At 35.0% G+C, this 21,276-nt stretch overlaps 2 protein-coding genes and 1 non-coding gene across 6 annotated transcripts; 1 reads left to right on the plus strand and 2 right to left on the minus strand.

Moving 5' to 3' along the window:
* Window positions 1-5,680: 5,680 nt before the first annotated feature.
* On the minus strand, window positions 5,681-9,075 carry LOC129298237 (putative pentatricopeptide repeat-containing protein At3g11460, mitochondrial). The gene has a single exon (XM_054936624.1). The coding sequence runs from the start codon at window positions 9,001-9,003 to the stop codon at window positions 6,850-6,852; it is 2,154 nt and encodes a 717-aa protein (XP_054792599.1). The 5' UTR covers window positions 9,004-9,075; the 3' UTR covers window positions 5,681-6,849.
* An 87-nt stretch (window positions 9,076-9,162) lies between these two features.
* Window positions 9,163-9,235, minus strand: TRNAA-AGC (transfer RNA alanine (anticodon AGC)). The gene has a single exon. It is a non-coding gene; the product is annotated as a tRNA-Ala (tRNA).
* Window positions 9,236-12,817: 3,582 nt separating this feature from the next.
* Window positions 12,818-20,122, plus strand: LOC129298235 (formin-like protein 3). Of its 4 annotated transcripts, none has more exons than XM_054936623.1 (6): window positions 12,818-13,538; window positions 15,324-16,047; window positions 16,144-16,552; window positions 16,658-16,851; window positions 18,379-18,614; window positions 18,738-20,122. In XM_054936623.1, the coding sequence occupies exons 1-6, from the start codon at window positions 13,386-13,388 to the stop codon at window positions 19,602-19,604; spliced, it is 2,583 nt and encodes an 860-aa protein (XP_054792598.1). In that variant the 5' UTR covers window positions 12,818-13,385; the 3' UTR covers window positions 19,605-20,122. The 4 variants fall into 4 exon arrangements, with proteins under 4 accessions (XP_054792598.1, XP_054792596.1, XP_054792597.1 ...); XM_054936621.1 differs by having other exon boundaries at window positions 12,818-13,136; window positions 13,226-13,538; window positions 15,324-16,552; XM_054936622.1 differs by having other exon boundaries at window positions 12,818-13,111; window positions 13,226-13,538; window positions 15,324-16,552.
* Window positions 20,123-21,276: the final 1,154 nt, after the last annotated feature.

A 21,276-nucleotide genomic window follows, 5' to 3' on the forward strand; every position in this document is an offset into this window, starting at 1 on the left:
TTAGTAGCCCACTTCCCAAGCCCAAATGAGATCAGGAGAGACCATTAGGCTCAGTCAGACCAAACTTCACGAGTTCACGTCATGCTCACGCTCATGCCTCAGTCCTCACGATCACGGATTCATCACGTCACGGAGTGGTTCAGCTTCAGTCTGGCCAGAGAGAGTCACGACTCACGAAGACACGAACGACTCACGACCTGCCTTCCCTTACGTGTGGCTCACACTTTAGGTTTAGGTTTCCTTAATGCTTGAGCCAGGCTTGCACAATACGTATCACACAGATAGACACACACAGACTGCAGAGAACCTCAGAACCAAGCTAAAGACGACGCAGAGCCAGAGATAGACAGAGTCAGTCTTGGACGACTGACAACGGACACGAACGCAAAGTCCAGTACCCAAGTCGCACACAAGCCACAGTCGTCGGCCACTCACAGCGTTGCACACAAGCCACAGCCATCGCCCGTCGGTCACTCACAGCGTTGCAGACCAAAGAGTTTGTCATAGAACAGAGTTCACCGTCGACTACTCAAGTTCGGTTTTCACTTTCTGCAGTTCCACTTCCAAGTCGCGCACACTCACACAGGTCACAGCCGTCAACCACTCGCGGCGTCCCAGAACAGAGTCTACTCGAGTTCAGCTTCTACAGTTCCACTTCCACTCTTCCAGGTTTGAGCCACAGTCTGAATCACTTTCTGCATTTTACTTCCCTATCTCAGTTGCGTGGACTCTGGAGCTTCGGTTGGTGTAATAATCTTGTTTCCTAATCCTAGCCGTTGCCTGATTGCCTTGCCACTATTCTTATTCTTATTTTGGTGTTTAGGTTGACTTAGATTTATAAGCTATATGATGTATTTGTTGATCAAAGATTGTTGCCTAATTAGGTTGACTTGCTCTGCAATTAATAAAAGATTATTGCTTTGATTTTAAAACAATATAAGTAAGTGTGACTGTGGGGTAGACCGGTAGAGCAAAGAGACCAAGAGGGACCACTTGTTTTGTTTTGATATCATATCAATGATATGCACATGAATACAAATATACAATAGGTTATAGAGTAAACATAATTTTTAACTTTTTTAATAAAGAGGATAGCATATTGTCTTTTTAATAGAACAACTTAATTTAATTTACTTTATTAAATTATCTTTCCTTTCATAATATAATGCAGGATTATTTGTCTTTCTTGAGAGGCCACTTGCACAGTGCATATCCTAGAGTTTCAATATGAGTGAAAATGAGGTAAATGTTTTATATAGTATTTTTTTTTACAAAAAGCATTTAGTATCATATTTGATTGATATAATTGCTTATGTTTTTTTCAGCAAGAAACATATATGGAGTTGATGGATGTTCATGATGATGATGAGCAACCTAGGAATAACAAGCCAGAATTGATTAACAATGCTCATGTAACTATGGATTCAAATCAACAAAAAGAGAAAGAGAAAGAGTAAGAGAAAGATCAAGAGCAAGAAAAAGACAAAGGTGAAAAGCAACCAGAAAATTCAAAAGTTACAGGTAAAAGAAAACCAACTAGACCTGAATCTTGGGTATGGAGTCATTTTACTTTGATGGAGGGTTGTGATCCTGAATTTCCAAGGGCCACATGTAATTGGTGTGGCTTTGATTATGCTTGTCATAAAAAAAGAAATGGCACTTTTAACATGGCAACACATTTAGAAGAAAGATGCAAGAAATTTGGTGTTAGAGATACAGATCCTAAACAACCTAAACTTTCCTTCCAACCAAAAAAAAAAGAAGAAGGAGAAGGTTGTGGAACTAGTTTGAAGGGGGTGACATTTGATCTTAATTCTTGTAGGCAAGCTCTTACTAGAATGATAATTGTTGATGAGTTGCCTTTTAAATTTGTTGAGAATGAAGGTTTTCAGTATTTCATGAGTATTGCACAACTTCTATTTCCCCTTCCATCACGTACTACAGTAGCTAGAGATTGCTTGAGTCTTTACTTGTCTGAACAAGCTAAGTTGAGGAATGTATTTTGTAAATCAAAACAAAGTGTTTGTTTGACCACTAATTGCTGGACATCTTTACAAAATATGAATTACTTATGCCTCACTGGACATTTCATTGATGATGAGTGGAAATTGCATAAAAGAATTTTGAACTTTTGTCAAATTGCTGATCATAAAGGTGAAACTATTAGTGAATTGATTGAGAAGTGTTTGTTGAGTTGGGGAATTGATAGAGTTTTTACAGTTACAGTTGATAATGCCTCAAGTAATGACACTGCTATATCTTATGTTAAAGATAGGATACTTGATTGGAAGGGGCACATTATGAAAGGAGAATACATGCATGTTAGATGTTATGCGCACATCTTGAATTTAGTTATTAATGATGGGTTGAAAGAGATTGGTGATACTTTAACAAGAATTAGAAATGCAGTTCGATATATTCGTGCATCACCATTACGGTTCCAAAAGTTCAAGTCTTGTGTAGAGCAAACAAGAATTCAAGAAAAGGATATTGTGAAGTTAGATTGTCCTACAAGATAGAATTCTACTTACATGATGCTTGAAAGTGCCTTGAAATTTCAAAAGGCATTCAAGAGATTAGAAGAAAAGGATACTACTTTTACAATTGATAAGGAAGGACCCCCAACCATAAAGGATTGGGAAAATGCACGTGTTTTTGTCAAATTCTTGAAAATATTTTTTGATGTCACCAAAAAAGTCTCTGGCTCATTGTATGTTACATCTTCTCAATATTTTCATGAGTTTTGCTTGGTAGTAAAGACTTTGAATGATATGTGTCTAAGTGATGATCCTTTGTTGAATTCAATGGCAAGGAAGATGAAACAAAAACATGACAAGTATTGGGGGAATGTTGATAATTTGAATATGATGATCTTTATAGCTGTGGTACTTGATCCTAGGTACAAGTTGAAATTTGTGGAGTGGAGTTTGAAAAAACTCTACGATGAAGATATGGCTGAATATTTTACTAGGCAGGTGAAAGAGTTGCTCTTCCAGATGTATGATAGATACAAGTCTTTTCATGGCCTTAAAAAAAGTTCAACCAATACTCAATCCCAAGTGAAGGAAGGTGTTTCCTATGATGATGGTGAAAAAGATTCATTTGCAATGGAGTTTGATAAAGTTATGAATGAAGATGATAATGTTGAAAATCAATCAGAGTTGGACCTCTACTTGATGGAGACTAGAGAAAAAACAAATCCCAAATTTGACATACTTAATTGGTGGAAAGTGAATTCATCTAAATATCCTGTCATTGGACAAATTGCTAGGGATGTATTAGCCATGCCTATCTCCACTGTAGCTTCTGAATCTGCTTTCAGCACTGGGGGTCGTATACTAAATGAGTATAGATGTTCATTGGGTATCAAGACAGTGGAAGCCCTTATTTGTGCAAATAATTGGTTTCGATCTACTCCATTAGCAAGTGATGTTGAAGAGAAGGTGGATGAAATTGAGAAAATAGAAATTGGTAATATTTTTACAATTGAAAGTGATGTTTATTTAGTTTAATTATTTATTAGATTATTCATTGCTTTGACAATTTGTTTTATTATTATAGATCTTGGTGTTGTCACTTTAAATGAAGATGATGATAATTAGCTATCAAGATCTTCTAACCTCTTTTTGTATATGTAATTGGTAATATTTTTATAAATTGAAAGTGATATTTATTTAGTTTAATTATTTATTAGATTATTTATTGCTTTGATAATTTGTTTTATTATTATAGATCTTGGTGTTGTCATTTTGAATGAAGATGATGATAATTAGCTATCAAGATCTTCTAACCTCTTTTTGTATATGTAAGTACTAATGTACTATATAGTATATATGTGTCAATTATTTTATTTGTCATAAAATTATTCTTTTTATTTGGATATTGACTTGTTTTCTTCCTTCATTTCAGGTGTTATGCCTCATATAACAATTGATTGATGCTTGAGATGGAATGATTTTTTTTTTGGATAATTTCAAGCATATGAATGTCTCTTTTTAGTTTAAGGACAAGTTGTAATTAAATATGTCAATTTTTTTTTGGAATGCTAGACATTTGGTATAGTTTAAGTGAATATTATGATAGATATTATGATATTGAGAAATGATTGCTAAAGACATGAGGTTATATAAATTGTATGTGTTAAGAAATGAGAATCTAACAATTAGTATCATCTTATTGCTTTAGATTAAGACAACAACACTTGGCAACTTTTTGCTTTCTCTATGTTTGAATAATTATTGGCTTATCACATGCACACCTTGAAGGAAGTCAATGATTAACATGTTCTTTTTTATTTTCACAAACTTCCGGCTCATAATTAAAGGCTTGGCCTCATTGTTGCCTGTCGTTCTCATCACTGTAAGAATGGAAAAAACAAGATGAGTTAGTGTCAACGTGAGAAAGTGAAAAAGAAAACAATGATGACAAGGATTTGCCATAATGGAAAGAGAATAAGAGATTACATTATATTGACAACTATGTTATAAACTTGGAAAGCTAAAATGTTAAAAATAAATAAAGAATGATAAACATTGACCATGATGGGTGTTGGTCTGTTGGATATGTTGTTCTAAATTACAGTATAAGTATATAATAAATGTGCCCTAGCTTCCTGACTCGTTTAATTTCGTTCCTCCCCCATACTGCTTTCGAGGATATTTGTCCTCTAGTTTTGTCCACACAAAAAGACTTAAACCAAAAGTTTCATATATTCAATTTATTTACAAGAAACATTTTGTTTAAAATTTTTTATAGTTATTTTTCGTTATATATTACATGTTAAAATATAGATATGTAGATAAATATTTTTAAATGACCTGAATAAAAATTCATAACATTAAATAATTTTAATTCTAAACACTATTACTAATATCAATTTTTATGATTAATTATTGTTATCATATTAAAATTTTATTATATTTTTATGCCTCTATTTATAAAAAAAAGAGTCAAAAAAATTAGGTTTAATGAATATGGATAAAAAAGAAAAATAAATAGATAAATTCATTAAAACTTGATCTAAACATTAACCAAACCGAACCAAACCGAATATAAAACCGAACCAAACCGATTATAACAAAAACCGATAAGATCCCATTAATAAGTAAACCGATTGGTTCGGTTCGGTTTGGTTTTTGCTCAAAACCAAACCAAACCGAACCTATGAACACCCCTAATCATGAACGTATCCAAGCCTTAATTGAATGAGATTATATAAAGTAGCGCCAACCTAGAATAGTAATAATTGTTAATAGCGTGTTTGCATGTCGGAACAGCTGTCGAGGTCAACTCTGAACTATAGTATCTCGTCACCTGCACTCATGTTACTACAATCTCATCGCTCGACCGACGTTTGGTGTCATAATCATCTGAACATATGAAGTACAGTTTTACATTCTTAACCCTGCTACAGAGATCTCAAAGCATAATTGGCACATTCTGTCAGATTATATACTATTGCACTTTTTTCTGTCAGATATTCTGATGTACAGCATTTTAATTTGTTGGTTCGGTGGATGATAAGGGATCAATTCCCTCAGATGAACTATGACATTATACAGTCTTTTTAAGCTTTTGTTTTCAGTATAATTAAAAAAAAAAGTATTATAATTTGTTCGTTTTCATGGATGCAGCATTGTGGAAAAGGAATTCGCTGTTTTACGTCGAATGCATTGCCCACAACTTTTTAAGTATACTTAGTTCTAATATCCCTCTTCCAAAAAATGCAGAATAAGCTTACCCAATCAAGTTTTAACTGATAACAAATGATGGTAAGTATATATAAGAGTGTGCCTATGAAAGCAGGAGTCTCCCTTCAAGGAAAAGGGGCATTTCCCCCCCCTTCATAGTACCAGCAATCAAATTTGGTGCCTTTAGGTAAGCACCAGGCATCAAAATTAAACGACGAGGACCAGATTTGCACTGTAAACACGAGCACTTTTTTACTTGAATACAGTTCTTGCTTTGTTGAGCACGTTTAAACTAGTTCCTTCATCCAGATATATAGGAACTGAAGAGGAGCTTAGGAGCCCCTCTGATTCACAAAATCAATCACGGGTATTTTCTGGCATTGCGAATTTTCAGGTGAGTCTAACCTGGCTTCATGGAAAATGTTTTTCCCCTTACCGCGACCGTGAATATCTTGAAGCGTCGAACTTTTGAAGTTGTGCAGAACTAAGACAAATATTTGAAAGAAGTTGAAAGAAGCAGCAGCAAGCACTGGCCATTCTGAATGGAGCTGCCAGATAGAACTGAGGAATACAATGAAGTATCGAAATCTATTGAGTTCTTCAAATCAAATGGCACATCCTTCCCTGAGAAAGTGAAGTCCTTCTTAACCTAGTGTCCCAAAAAATTGTTAAATCACGGTGACAGGAACCTAGATGAAGCCAACAAAGCATTTCTGAGATGTAAACTCAAGCAGCAGTCGGAGTAAATTTCATAACGCCTCAGATCAAAATTTCCTTCGTTTTGCTGCCAATCAATTTAGTTTCCAATCACATGAAGTGTCTGGCATCCACTGGGCGAACAAAGCTGAAAACAATGCTGCCGAGTCCAATGCTAAATATTACAACCAAGATAAATAGATGGTTACCATCATATTGCAAGAGTTCTATCTCGTCATTATGCCATTTTCAACGTCACATGTCTTACGATGAGGGACTCAGAAGAAAGTTCTGATGCCAGAAGAAGGCCACAGAACTTGTTCAGCAGGTGATGCATTACTTGTCTTAGCTTAATTCCGCTCAATACAATGAACATATAATGTCAGGTGTAAGGGCTGGGTGGCACTATGAGGGTGCTAAAATTATTGGGATTAATCAACTATTTCATTAAGCTGCCATCAACTCACCAATAATCACAGCATGAACATACTCCATCACTAAAGTGGTGAAACCTACGAATATCCCGCATGATGATTTCTCGACTCATGAGCTTAGAAACCATTTTCATTACTGTATGGCAATCTCCGCATACACGAAGATTCTTCGTTATTCTGATAGTTGTTGTTGGACCAGTATTAATAAGAGCAAAAGCAAGCGCCAACCTCTCACTGTGATCCCAAAGCATCTTCTCCTTTACTTCTTCCTCAACATCATAGAGAACTGAAAAGGTGTCAGGCTTGTAACCAGCATTCTTAAGTTGCTCATTCAAGTGCTTTAATTTGGCATAAATATCATCTGACTGTTGGTGGGACGTATCTCCAACAAAAAATTGATGAACCATCTTATTTTGCTCAACAAAACTGTAACCAGGTGGTTTCCTCAATCTCTTTCTTCTCACCAGTGCCCTCACTTTTTCAACATCATTCCATCGTCTCTCAGCAGCATATATGTTGGAAAGGCAAACATAACTGCTTACTCCTTCTGGATTCATTTCAAAAAGCTTCTGAGCTGAGATTTCAGCTAACTTCACATTGTGGTATAATCTGCAAGCAGACAGGAGTGAATTCCATATATCATAATTAGGTTTCACTTTCATATCATTTATAATTGTGTATGCTTCATCTAAGCTCCCTGATCTCCCCAGAAGATCCACCAAACAAGCATAATGAGCTGCTTCAGGCTCTACATTGTACTCTCGCATCACTTTGTAGAAAATTTCTTTACCTTCATCCACTAATCCAGAATGACTACATGCTGATAAAACTGAAGTAAACATGCCTTCATCTGGAATAATGCTTTTTCCTAGCATTTCATAAAAAATGGAGATGGCCTCTTTTCCCCTCCCATGAATCCCATATCCTGTAACCATAACAGTCCAAGAAGCCAAATTTCTTTCAGGCATCTCATCAAAAGCACGATGTGCACTAGGCAAACTTCCACATTTAGTGTACATGTCAATAAGAGCAGTACTGACTGCAGTATTTGCACCAAAACCCTTTTTAACAATATATGAGTGAACAGATGAGCCCAATAGCAATGCTGAGATTTGATTACAAGCACCAAGCATAGAAATAATAGTTGCTTCGTCAGGAACTTCATCTTCCGTGATCATTTGACAGAAAAGTTCAAGGGTTTCAAAAGCATCTCCATGCCGTTCATAACCTGAAATCAAAGAATTCCATGATACAGTATCCTTCATTTTTAATTCTTCAAATAATTTCCTTGCATCAGATATTGAACCACAATTGCAGTACATGTCAATTAGGGAATTCGTTAGAAACTTGTTGCATGGCATCCCACTATTTCGAACAACACGACCATGAATAGCCTGTCCCACTTTTAAATTCATAAGATCACCACAAGCACAAAGGATAGCAAGCAAAGTTGTCTCATCTCCAAGAAATCCAGCATTTTTCATGTGATCAAACATTGAAAAAGCATCTCTTGCTTTTCCATTTTTCACATAACCCGATATCATAGTATTCCAAGATGTTAAATCCCTTACAGGCATATCATCAAACAGCATTCTCGCTGTCGCCATATACCCAAATTTGGAATACATTGAAAGCAGAGAATTGCCCACATAAATATCGGATGCCAACCCAGCAACCAACACCAAAGCGTGAACTTTTCTGCCAATTTCATTGAGCAATAGACCACCACACGCCTTGAGAACATATGGATAGGTAAAATTATCTGGCTTTCGTCCAGTACTGAACATTTCCCGATACATAAGAAGAGACCTCAAGGCATTCCCGTTACAAGAATAACCTCTAATCATGAAATTCCATAAAAAAGAACTCTTCAAGACAATTTGATCGAATATTACCTGAGCTTCAGCCATTCGACCGCAACAAGCGTAGCAGGCAGCGAGCTTGGTATTAAGATAGGTGTTGTGCACCAGAGTACCGCAAGTGATCATGTGGGCATGAAGTTGCAGGCACTTTGCGTAGGATTTGGTATTGGTGAGTGACTGCAACATGGTTCCGCATTGTAAAGAGGTGAGTGAGCGGAAAAGACCTTGTTCCGCCAAGTGAGTGACGGTGGCATATGAAGATTTGGGGAGAAGGATTTTATTGCCACACCGTTTGAGTATGAGAGTGAAGGTGCCATTCATGAAGGATAAGCACAGCGCCAGCGCAGTGACAGAAGATATTATTATTAATAGAGCAGAAGACGGTGGTGACCGGAGAATTCAGTTGTATATATTGAGCCCCCGGGTAAAGAAAAACGGAAGAGGGAAAAATTAATGAAGGGGTGGGGGGAACAAGATGTTTGGAGATGCGGGGTATCGATCCCCGTACCTCTCGCATGCTAAGCGAGCGCTCTACCATCTGAGCTACATCCCCATGGTGGTAAATCAGCATTACATTTGTACAAAAAGTCAGCAAGTGCTTTTGGCACAATTAAATTTCTAGCTCCACGTTGATGATGGTGGGAGTGGAAATGGTCGAAAATTTACATGCCCTTTATCAACTTTTTACCAGCCATATATTCCTTGGGAACGGGGGTGGAGATAAGTTTAGCAGGGGCGACAGGCTTCTTTTCCTTACTTTAAATTTTTTTTTAATAAATGCAAGGATTATATATTTTTCACCCATAAGTTAACACCCTCAAAGTATTAGATAAAATTATTATTTTAATTCTATAATTGTTTTATATATATATATACACATATATATAATTTAACTATTTCAATAGCTTGAAAATATAGTTATTTTAAGATTTACTTATTTTTAATAAGACGATGTTATAATTACTCTTAAAATATTAATATCATTTGATTTTGCTTTCATTTTATATTTAATGGAATAAATTATGAGGATTATTATAAATAAACTTTGTCAAGCATTACAAAAAAAAATTTAAAATATATTAAATGTTGTGTACTTGATATCTCACATAAAATCACTTATCTAAAAGTTAAAAATTATAATTAAGATATGTTCTTTTAAAAAAATTACCTTTTTATGTAATAACTGAGCTATTAAAATTTAATATGTGACATGAAGAACTTGTGACAACTGAGTATCATTACCGTTTTAATATATTTATTTACTATAATTATCAATTAAAAGAATTAAATAATAAATTTAGTAAGGAAGTAATTAAATTTTTTTAGACTAGATAAAACTTTAGATCTCAAGAATGGAGAATGCATTTAAATTATTTAATAATGCTTGTGGAGAATATGAAATCTTTACTAATTTAATGATAATTTATATTAAGAAGTAAAATGCTAAAAATTTTATTATAAATATGATAATTAATTATTTTTATGTCATGAAAAATTGATAAACAAAACTTAAAAAATGTATATATTTACTTTTATTATATATATATAATTGAATATGAATGCATACATTGAAATATTTATATTATATTAATGATATATATAAATTTATGTTTTTTTTAATTATTATGTATATTTTGTCATATCAACCTCGCTACTAAATTTTTTTTAACTCCATCCATTCAAGTGGTGATTGATGCTATCAACATCCGCTTCAGAGAACGTTTTAAATTACAGGGTAACAATGTTCAATCACCGTCAACGATTCATTCTCAGCGAGTGGGAATATTATGAAGACATGAAAATGCATACATGTTAAATATATAACACATATTTTTTGAATTCCTGCAATGAGCATTGCACGTCTTGACGAAACATTGGAATTTTGTACATGCAAATATAATACGGCACTCTTTTCTTTAACCTTAAAATACAGTTAAACTCTTGGCGTTTAATCCGAAAATTCTTTAGCTGCAGAATAATCCCCCGTGTAGCTCAAGGCCATCATTTTTTTACAAAAAATATCAATAAAGACCTCTTAATTATAATTAAATGAAATAAGAAAATGAATAATATTTCTTAAATGGTAATTTTGATATTAATTTAAACAACGGATAATTTTTTTTATTAAAAAGTTAATATTAAATTAAGACCCTTGAACTACAATAATGTTTTAAAAATTTTGAATATTTAATTTAAAATAAATCTAATCAAAAGATCTTTATTGATATTTTTTTTTTTATGTATTCTCTCGAATTCAACATCTACCTAGGTTGGGGGTGGGGACAAATTTTATTCACTACTAATCTTGAAAAAAATTAGAATGACTCGCACTGCAAGTCCTAAGAAGATAGAAAATTACACCATGAGCCTAATAAATTTTGATAATGCATTGCAAGTTCAAAAATTCTCGTTGCAATTTTTTTTGAGAGTAAAAATATAATTTTATCTTTGTGTGATTTGAAAATTCAAGACCTACACGAAATTCCCATCCACGAAGTACAACACAATATTCATGAATTTTTAATATAATATTCACATGTATTTAGTTAATCTGTAAGTTAATTAAAATATACAACTCATATAGAACATGCCCAATATAATATTCATGAGTGCACAACACAATATTTATGAATTTTCAACATAATATCTATGCGTATCCAATTGATCAGTAGATTTAATAAAATGTACAAGCTACACACACAATATTTATGAATGCACAGCACAATATACATATATTTTTAACTGAATGTCCATGTGTATCAAGTTGATCAGTAGGTTTAATAAAATGTACAAGTTAAATAGATAATGTATAACACAATGTCCATGGATGCACAATATGATATTTATAAATTCTCAATATAATATTCATGCGTGTTCAATTGATCTGTAAGTTAATTAAAAATAATCATACAGAGCATGTACAACATAATGTTTATAAGCGTACAACATGATATTCATGAATTCTCAACACAATGTTCACGTATATTCAATTGATTAGTGCATTTAATAAAATATATAAGTCATGCAGATAATGTACAACACAATATTTATGGATACACAGTATAATGTTCGTAAATTTTCAATTGAATGTCCATATGTATCAAGTTAGTTATTCTATCACTTTCAATTTCTCTCTTTTTTTTTATTAAAAGTAAAATTATACTTCTATATTTAAAAAAATTGCAACAAGAGTCATCAGGCTTGCAGTGCATTATCATAGTGTCTCAATCTTGTAGTGCAAGTTTTTTCTTTTTTTAGGGCCTGTATTGTGATTCTCCCAAAAGAAAATCATGCTGACTCTACCCGAACCGCCACATTGAATATTATTCTAATCTAGGCATTCAAAATAAGATACTGAAAATATAACATTTTAATGTGAATGAAGCTTTTCATATCTAATAAATTAAAATTTGGAATGATGAAAAGGTTAATATTGCTGCCGTTGTTACTGTTATTTGAGGAGCGCTTCACAGATGACTACGAGACCTCGTTCGCTGTTCGCAGAAGCTGTGGCAGGGTTTATTGAGATTAGTTAATGGTCACCGTCCTTTCGGTCAGCTAACAAGCATGCTTAAAATATGCATTTTATTCCTACTCCTCCATCAATCTTGAAAACTTTCTGTCACAAAAACTGCCATTTACAATATGGCACATATACTTATTGATAATTCTCCTGCTGCCTCTAAATACAATTATACAACTGCACGAGATGTGATCAATTTTTACATATATATAATCCTTTCAATTATGTCTTGCAGTCAATTGTATATGTGAGAGAGAGAGAGAGAAACTGAACAAATTAAATTTTTGCAATAAAATAATATAATAGTGCATGCAATTTATAATTAATCATATTGTTTTCAAACTAAAAAGGAATTAACATAATTAATTGAGAAAAGAAAGTTTACGCACCCCACAAAAAAACACTCATTGTTATTTTTCAATGTAAGATGGTTATAGGCCAAAAGGATTAAAATTTATAACAGTAAAGGCAAGGAAGTAAAACCAAAATAATATTGGGGAAGCATCGTAAAAACTAAAAAATCTTCAAATACGAAGGACTGGAACCCAAATAAATAATAAATTAATAACAATAACAACAATCAAGACATTATGGGTGTCCCACATTGTTCTCCTCACGCCTCACCGCGTCTCTGTTTTTCTCTCTCCTCGGGCGCACCAAAGGACAAGAAACTCTGGCATGAACAAATTCCCTCCGTTGCAGGAGAATATCTTGCACTCGAAACCGCAGGAAAAAAATTTGCTGGATCCATTTCGAACGTTTCAGCAAAGTTTCTGGCTGTGGTTCGAGTACTCGATATCCTCCATTTGCATTGATTCATTTCTGCGCTCAGGCGCATGTTCATTTCATTGCTTCCTTAATTCGCCGGACGCCTAGCTTGCATTATCAACATATACCAGAGAAGACGTTAATCCTCTGATCTGTCAAATTTGTAGATACATTCTGTTTCCTTGCGATTATTATTGCGTTTCAACCTGGTTCTGAGTTTCTAATTAAGGACCCAGAGGCGTTCCCCTGCAGGTTTCGTGAGGCTTTCAAAGGTTCGAACAAAATCCAGCAACAAGGTGTGTGTTTGAATCTGGCGTGACATTTAAGACCTGAAGGGTATTGGGCAGGGAGGAGGGGCGTTTTCATTTCTAGAGAGGTGGGAGAATTTTGAAATTCAATGGGATGAAAAGGAATGGACATGACCAGATCCAGTTATGCAGTTATTTATGTGATTCTTCTTTGTGCGTTGGCTAAAGGCGGCTCCGAAGGTAAGAGGTGGAATCTGCACGAGATTCTCAAAGAAGAATGTCGTCTGTCGTCGTCACTTCTTGAAGACAGAAACAAGGTACGCTTGCATGCATGTTTCAAAATCGATTCTTTTCTTGATTCATTTCCACACCGTTTCCTTGAAATTTCGATCTGAGCCTTTTTTTTCCCTCTTCGTGATTGTGATGAGAAATTCTTATTTCGATCTAAATAAATGGACGACATGTGTCTTTGAGATGAAAAATCGTTGTTCTTCTGCTAATAACACCATGCCCAGCATTGTGCATGGTTGTGAATGTAGTTCTGAACTTTTTGGTAGTGATAGATACAGCTTTCTTCGTCTTATTGGACATTATTTGTTATTCTTGTTATACTTATATGATGCATGCCTGCGTACACATATGGAATTTGTACGATCTATGGAGAATGATCTGTTTGAAATTTGGAGTACTGCTAGCCTGCTATTATTTTGCGGGGCATGTACAAGGTTGTAATTTTGATACATCCATGTGCTGTATTATTGGAGGCCTGAGGTTAGGTATCAGTATTTAGGCTACTTATTTGTTAACAAACTGATAAATGAAGTGGTCCAAAGGCTGATCCAGTTTATAATCATTCCATTTATTTCCAAAGTTTAACTTTCACTGTTAATATGAATATATTATTTACATAGGTATACTTCTCCCTTAAAAAAAAAGCTTTTTTGTATAGTTTGGATATTAAAAAGTGTAAAGTATTTTTAGTATTTTAAGATATGATTAATATGTTTTTATCAAAAGTGCCTCTAATAAATAAGTTATTTTGTATTCATTCAAAATGTACTATTATATTTCTGACTGGAAAGAATATAATTTATAACTATCTTTGTTTTCTTTTCTTTTTTGTTAGCAAGTTATAACTATGTCTATAAATGATATATATTTGGTTTGAGTGAAATAGTGACATTAGCATGACCCCTCAGTCTCATATTTATGTATAATATAAAAATTAATGAATCACATTTTTTTTTTGAGTTAAACACAGCATGATTCACTATATATATTTCTTATAATCTATATGATGCATATGAGGCTTATATTAGATTTAAACAAAAATCTATACTCGTGAGTTAAAATATTCTGTGGATGCAATAAACTCTTCATAATAAGTTACTAATTCAAATTTTCACTATTAATAATTATTTACTTTTCACAAGAAATATTTATAAAAATTTGGAAGCATTTAATTAAAGCTTAATACACAGTATAAATTTATAAAAAGTAACCTTCTAACTCATCCATTTAAGAACAACAGAGGGAATGTATTATACAATAACTTTTTTAATGTTATAATTTTTATTCCAAAATAGTAAAACAATGTTACTTCCATGACATATAATTTTTTTTTTCTAAAAAGGACGTATTTGAAATTTCAAGAAGTAAATAAACATTGATTAACATGCACACCATCAATCATTTCTGTCTGACTATTCAGTTGTGGGCTTGAGGCACGAATTCGTCAAAATAGATGTCGTTTAAGATGACACCCCCACCCCCCGCCCCAAAATATGTGACAGGGCATGTAATAAATTGATGGTACCAAGTATCTCCCTCCTTTTTTGGACAGGCAGATATCTCTTAACGTTTTTAAGTAGAAATTAAAGAGACTAGACTAGAAAGCAATTTCAATAAAAAAGAGTGGAGAATACTGCGTCCATTTCCTGACGGTATAGGTGTGCATGCTATGTAAAGTATAAACTCCAGGGTAGGTTCGTACTTGTGATTGCCATGTGTGATATACCGCGAAATTCCTAGCAGTGGCAGAAAACAATCAATAAAAAAAAAAAAAAAACTAACAGGGGTATTGTGTGGGTGGCTTTATACAGTTGGAGCAAGCTTGGAAACATTGTAGGAAAGAATTGGCAGAGAGGCACCACGGGAATCAAGATTCTGATGACTCGCGTCCAGCCGCGGAAGCAGAACTTGAAAATATTCTACACAAAGCAACAGAGTTTCTGCCTCCCCAGTCCCAACAAAACTTTCTGGATTGCATCAGAACCAAAACTTCCAATATTGCGCCCGTCTCTCTAGACAATGCTGCCTCTCCGCCTTTGTTTACCAAGTACTGGAATAGTGGCTGTGAAAGGCATTTGCTTGCCCATTCACCAGACGACCAAATCCCGCCAAGCACTACCCCTCCTCATTCTTCTTCTCCATCTTCATCCCCATCTCCGTCCCCATCCCCGTCCCCGTCCCCGGCTCCTGGACTCGCAGGGGAATCACCGAATCATGATACAAACCCTCCTGATTCTTCATCTGATGATTCCCCTTCGGGTTCTCTTTCACCGTTGCCGCCGCCACCTCCGAAATTTCCTAAACTTCCCCCACCCAAACCTTTAGCCTCTCCTCCTCCTCCTCCTCCTAAACGTGACGACAACAATCAGCCGCTAAAAATAATTTTCATTGCTGCAATAACAGTTTGTGTAATCGCAGCATTATTCTTAATCTGCCTCTGCTGGGGCGCCAGCAGCAACAATAACGTCGGCCCAAAAGAGGCACTAAAAGGCGACCGGCCTATAGTCACATTAGCCTCATCTGATGTTTTCGCGGGTAACTTTATGTTTGGTTTTCAACGTTATCCCATTGAATCCCTTTTACATGGATCTTCTAATCTTTTTATCATTATTTTTTCATTTCTTGTTTCAGGTTCACAGAAGTTTGCTGTTCTGGAAAAGTCTGACAAGAAAGAATCCACTACCAACGACAATGTGATCGCAAACTCTGGAGGTTGCTCAGTGACTGAGACAGCATCGTCTACGAGACAAATGGTGGCAGAGCCTCCTCTAAAACCTCCTCCGGGAAAACCATCAGCTCCTCCACCCCCTCAGCCGCCGCCAGCTGCTCCTCGTGCCCCGCCACCTCCACCTCCAAAAGCTAAGGTTCCACCTGTTCCTCGGAAACCAATTCAAGGCAAAAAAAGTGTTGAACAGGGCAACTCTAGCGAGGGAGGTGCATTAGGTGCTCCGAAACCCAAATTGAAGCCATTTTTTTGGGATAAAGTTAATAAAGCTGATCAAGGAATGGTCTGGCAACAGATCAATCAAGGGTCATTCCAGTAAGGCCACTTAGTCCCGACAAATTAACTTTTCATTATGTATGAATAACTGAAGTAATATGCCAATATATTTAGCTTACTGATGATCCTCGTAACAATTTTCAGGTTCAATGAGGAAATGATGGAGTCTTTATTTGGTTGCGGCCACCAGAAAAAAAATGAACGCAAGAAAGATGCATCCCTTGAACCTGCAATTCAATACGTTCAGATTATTGACCCTAGAAAAGCACAGAATCTATCAATTCTCTTGCGAGCGTTGAATGTGACAACCGAAGAGGTCATTGATGCCCTCAAAGAAGGTGACTTTCTTCAATCTTAAAATTTGCATGAAGAAAATAATTTCCAATTAAAAATAGTTGAGCTCCAATTAAGTGATTTATTCTTTATAAGTATACAATCATAAGCTTCTGTTGGAATTTTCACCAGTTTCATTTTTGAACCAGCCTCAAATTTCCCCAAAATTAATGAGAATTTAAAAGCTAAATGAACAATCAGGTCAACGAATAGTAAAATAACTATGAAATCCTCATTTATGATTTGCATAGCATGCTACCGGGGAGAAAAAAAAAAGGAGAAGAGAGCTCCATAAACTTTGAAACTTCTGAAATTAAAATGTTGAAAAAGATTAAATTTAAAAAAAAAATTCAAGAGAAGGTTATTCAGCGCAATCTCCTCCTCTCCCGCAAGCTCCTTGACATCTTTTAGGTCGCCGCCAGTTATGAAATCGCCAGTATTCTCTGCACCGATTTCTTCTTCAAAAACTCTATCATCGCCTTCCATAGCTGTTCCACCCCTTCCCTCATACTCCCTCTCTCTGCCTCCGATGACTTCTCCAGTAAGCTTGGGCTGCAGCTGCTGCTTCCGCTGTGATTCAACTCTGTCCCAGAGACAGGGATTTCCAGTATTCCTCTTGGTGATGCCTCGTCATCGCTGGAATCTTCTGTGCTCGTGTGCTTGTCTAATGATTCCATTTCTGGGATTCAATTACCTTTTCCTTTATATGTATATAGATAATCAAACTCACATTTCAATACACCCACACACTACCTCGTTCCATAGTTGCAGGGGAAACCTAAGATACAAAGAGAGACCTGCAAAAGTTAAAAACTTTAAATCTTATTAGCTTGTGCGATACAGAGCCGAGAAGGGTTAACGAAATTTGTTGATTTCCCCTTCAATTTCCAACTCATCCATATATTATTCTTCATTTTTGCTCTCCTGAATCATTTGGTAGCTTTTTCCTGGTAAAAAAATATCGTTTAATAACCTTCCAACACCGATTGCTCCTCGCCAGCTTGGGAATTTTGACGATGCAAACCTTCCATTAATCGCGAAATTTGGACGTAATTAATTGAAGAAGCTTTTTAAAAAAAAATTAAAAGAGGGTTAATTTTATTTTTTCTTTTAACATTTTAATTTCATTCAATTTCAAGTTTCAGAGCTTTATGTGGCTCTCTTTTTAATTGAGAGTGATCAAAAGGATCCATATTGCAATTTCCCCGAGAAAATATGATCTGCCACTGCTAACATCTAACCGAATTGATATTATTCACGTAACCAACATTAAATTGCAAATTCAAAACACATACATTTGAGTAGGCTATGTTAAATCAGGCAACTCAGGCCAATAATTTTAAACACTACAAATGACCAAATGGCCACTCTGCAGTGATTTGTCATTTTATACCAAGTGAGGACTTAATTTGGAGTGGTTCTCTTTAATACCTCCTCATATCATACTTTTTATTAATATTGGGTCTTCACTTAACACTCTTATATTTCAAAGCATGAATCACTTTCAATATGTGGATTTAAATTTGAATCAGGAAGCGAGATTCCGGTTGAGATCATCCACTCATTACTAAGGATGACACTAACAACAGATGAGGAATTAAAGCTTAGATTATTCACTGGTGATCTTAATCAACTTGGCCCTGCTGAGAGATTTCTCAAGGTTATGGTTGACATTCCATTTGCCTTCAAACGTCTTGAATCTTTGATGTTCATGATTACCTTTACAGAAGATGTCGCGAATCTCAAGGAGTCCTTCGCAACACTAGAGGTATAAGTGAGATTTATACATTCACAAGGAATCCAATCTATTTATATATTGAGTAGTTATCTCAAAAAAGAACTTAGAATAGTGAGTAATATAAGCTTATTATTTGCTGAATCTGAATGGCAGGTTGCTTGCAACAACCTTAGAAAAAGCAGGTTATTCTTGAAACTATTAGAAGCAGTTCTGAAAACCGGCAACCGGATGAATGATGGTACCTATCGTGGTGGTGCTCAGGCATTTAAGCTAGACACACTATTAAAACTGTCCGATGTAAAAGGAACTGATGGCAAAACAACTCTATTACACTTTGTGGTTCAGGAGATTATACGATCTGAGGGTATAAGAGCCGTACGAACACAGAAAGCTAACCAAACTAGCGGGTCTAGTGTGAAAACTGAGGATTTCCTTGATGACACTGATGAAGAATCGACAGTAGAGCATTATCGTGGACTTGGCCTTCGAGTGGTTTCAAGTTTAGGTGAGGAGCTAGAAGATGTCAAAAAGGCAGCAGTTGTAGATGGTGAAGGTCTAACAGCCACAACTTCAAAACTTGGCCAGTCATTATTGAAGTCCAAAGAATTCCTCAGCAATGAGTTGAAGAATCTTGATGAAGATTCGGAATTCCATCGTTCTCTGCAAAGTTTTGTGGATAAAGCAGAGGCAGATATCACATGGCTGTTGGACGAAGAGAAGAGGATAATGGCTTTGGTAAAGAGCACAGCCGATTATTTCCACGGTACTGCAGGAAGGGACGAAGGGTTGCGCTTGTTTGTGGTGGTACGTGATTTCTTGATAATGTTGGATAAGGCATGTAAAGAGGTTCAAGATACAACCACGAAATCAGCAAAGGCTTCAAAGAGAGAGAGTCCAACGACTGTGTCATCTATTGTAGGGACTCAGCAACTACAGGATATTCATCAGAGACTATTTCCAACAATTGCAGAGCGGCGCATGGGTTTCTCTGATTCTGATGATGAGAGCTTGTCACCATAGTCATTTTGACTCTGAGACTCTCCTTTGCTCTTCTGCTTCGGCAAAGTCGAGGGAAATAATGTGGCTTAGTGAACAAGTTCAGTGCTTAAAAACTATCGAAGGGACATGTGTTATAAGGTAACATGTAATATGGGCGAGCTATGTAATGCCTAGTCTATTATGTTTATATGCCAGCTCCTCATCAAGCTGTGAATTGTATGGGATTTCTCTTTACAACTTGCCTCCTAACACATTGAGGAATAGAGCTATGTTTTTCTTTTGGTTGATTGATTTGCACAGGATTGGAACCTTGAACTGAAGTTGAGTATAAATGTGTGTCTACTTGAGCTATACTCATACTTTGCTTGGTGTGATGAAAGCTTCTTCAATATCCCCATTTGACTGCTAATCATATTGTACTGAGCAACATTCATCTTGCAACATTATGCACAAGGATTTGTTATAAGGATTCGTGAAGATTGTGTAATTTTTTTCACATTCGGGAAATAGTAATAATATATAGTTACATATTGATGATAGCAGTGCGTCACATGTCGCAAATTATATTACTTTGAAGTTGTGTTGAGTCCAAAAAGCTTTTTTCATGATGACACAAGGAGAACTTTACTGCTTGTATGAATACCAGTGTCTTTCAAATTTTGCAATGCTATGTAATGAAATCAAGCAGAAGAAACCATTATATAAAGAATAAAAATGAGATGATACATGAAAAATGTGATTTTGTCACTTTAAGCTGGTAACAAAAGTTAAATAAGAAATATTAAAAAATAGTAGAATTAAGAGAACTGGGAGAATAAAATAGTGACAGTAAGACGCACGATTACATTAATAAATCGCCATATCATATTTAGCCTTTTAGCCAAGAAAATCTCAAAGGATCAGTTTGGGCTCAATTCCTGAAATATTCCTTAATGAAAAGAACTAGAATCCATTGTCTAACCCTTGAGATCAACTAATAAGGAATTGTTCCCACTTGATTATTGGTCTTGAGTTTGATTCTAAAAAGATAACAGCATTAAGATTCTATAGTAGAACCCTCCACCAGAAAAGGTTTGTCAATGTTCAATTCAATCCAAGTTAATCTAGCCTTCATTGTGTTCCGTCAACTTGAGGCGTAACATGTGATACAAGGTTTGCAAACTACTTCCATGTATTTTGCCTTTTTGATCACCCCATATACTCCTAATTCAAAATGATTAGGTAAGTCCTTTACTAGTTAAAAAAGAAAAGAGGAAGTGAGGAAAAAGGATAGTAGAAGGAAATTAAGTATTTAAAGAATAACGAATTTTTAAGATTATAAATAAAGGTATTAAAAAGGAAATAAATGGATGAAAAATACCCTCATATAATTAATACATAACTCAGTTACAAAATTGCAAAAGATGAATTGTGTAATTGCAAAACTCAATTACAAATTTTAAAAAATTAATTACAATAAGTTATGATTTTTTTTTTAGCCAGCACAAATAAGTTATACATTATGACAACTTTGTAAACTTTGGAAGTTTAGTTACAAATATTGAAAATTCACCTGTAGATAAGAAAAAGGTTAATTGCACGTCACTTCGTAGAATGTGGAAGTTCCATGAATCTAAATATTTAATTGTAGGAACCAAAAACGCCTAATTATAAAAGTCTGTTGATCAATTGGTTAAAATCTGCAGTGTTTAGA

The sequence above is a fragment of the Prosopis cineraria genome, unplaced genomic scaffold (assembly GCF_029017545.1).
Source record: "Prosopis cineraria cultivar Desert tree isolate PC_DT_omini unplaced genomic scaffold, ASM2901754v1 PC749, whole genome shotgun sequence".
In the NCBI taxonomy this organism is placed as follows: domain Eukaryota; kingdom Viridiplantae; phylum Streptophyta; class Magnoliopsida; order Fabales; family Fabaceae; genus Prosopis; species Prosopis cineraria.

Coding starts and splice junctions, on each gene's coding strand:
- LOC129298237 (XM_054936624.1), bottom strand. CDS start 9,003: ATGAATGGCACCTTCACTCTCATACTCAAACGGTGTGGCAATAAAATC.
- LOC129298235 (XM_054936620.1), top strand. CDS start 13,386: ATGGACATGACCAGATCCAGTTATGCAGTTATTTATGTGATTCTTCTT. Junction 16,553..16,657: donor ATCAATCAAGGGTCATTCCA/GTAAGGCCACTT, acceptor AACAATTTTCAG/GTTCAATGAGGAAATGATGG. Junction 18,615..18,737: donor AGTCCTTCGCAACACTAGAG/GTATAAGTGAGA, acceptor TCTGAATGGCAG/GTTGCTTGCAACAACCTTAG.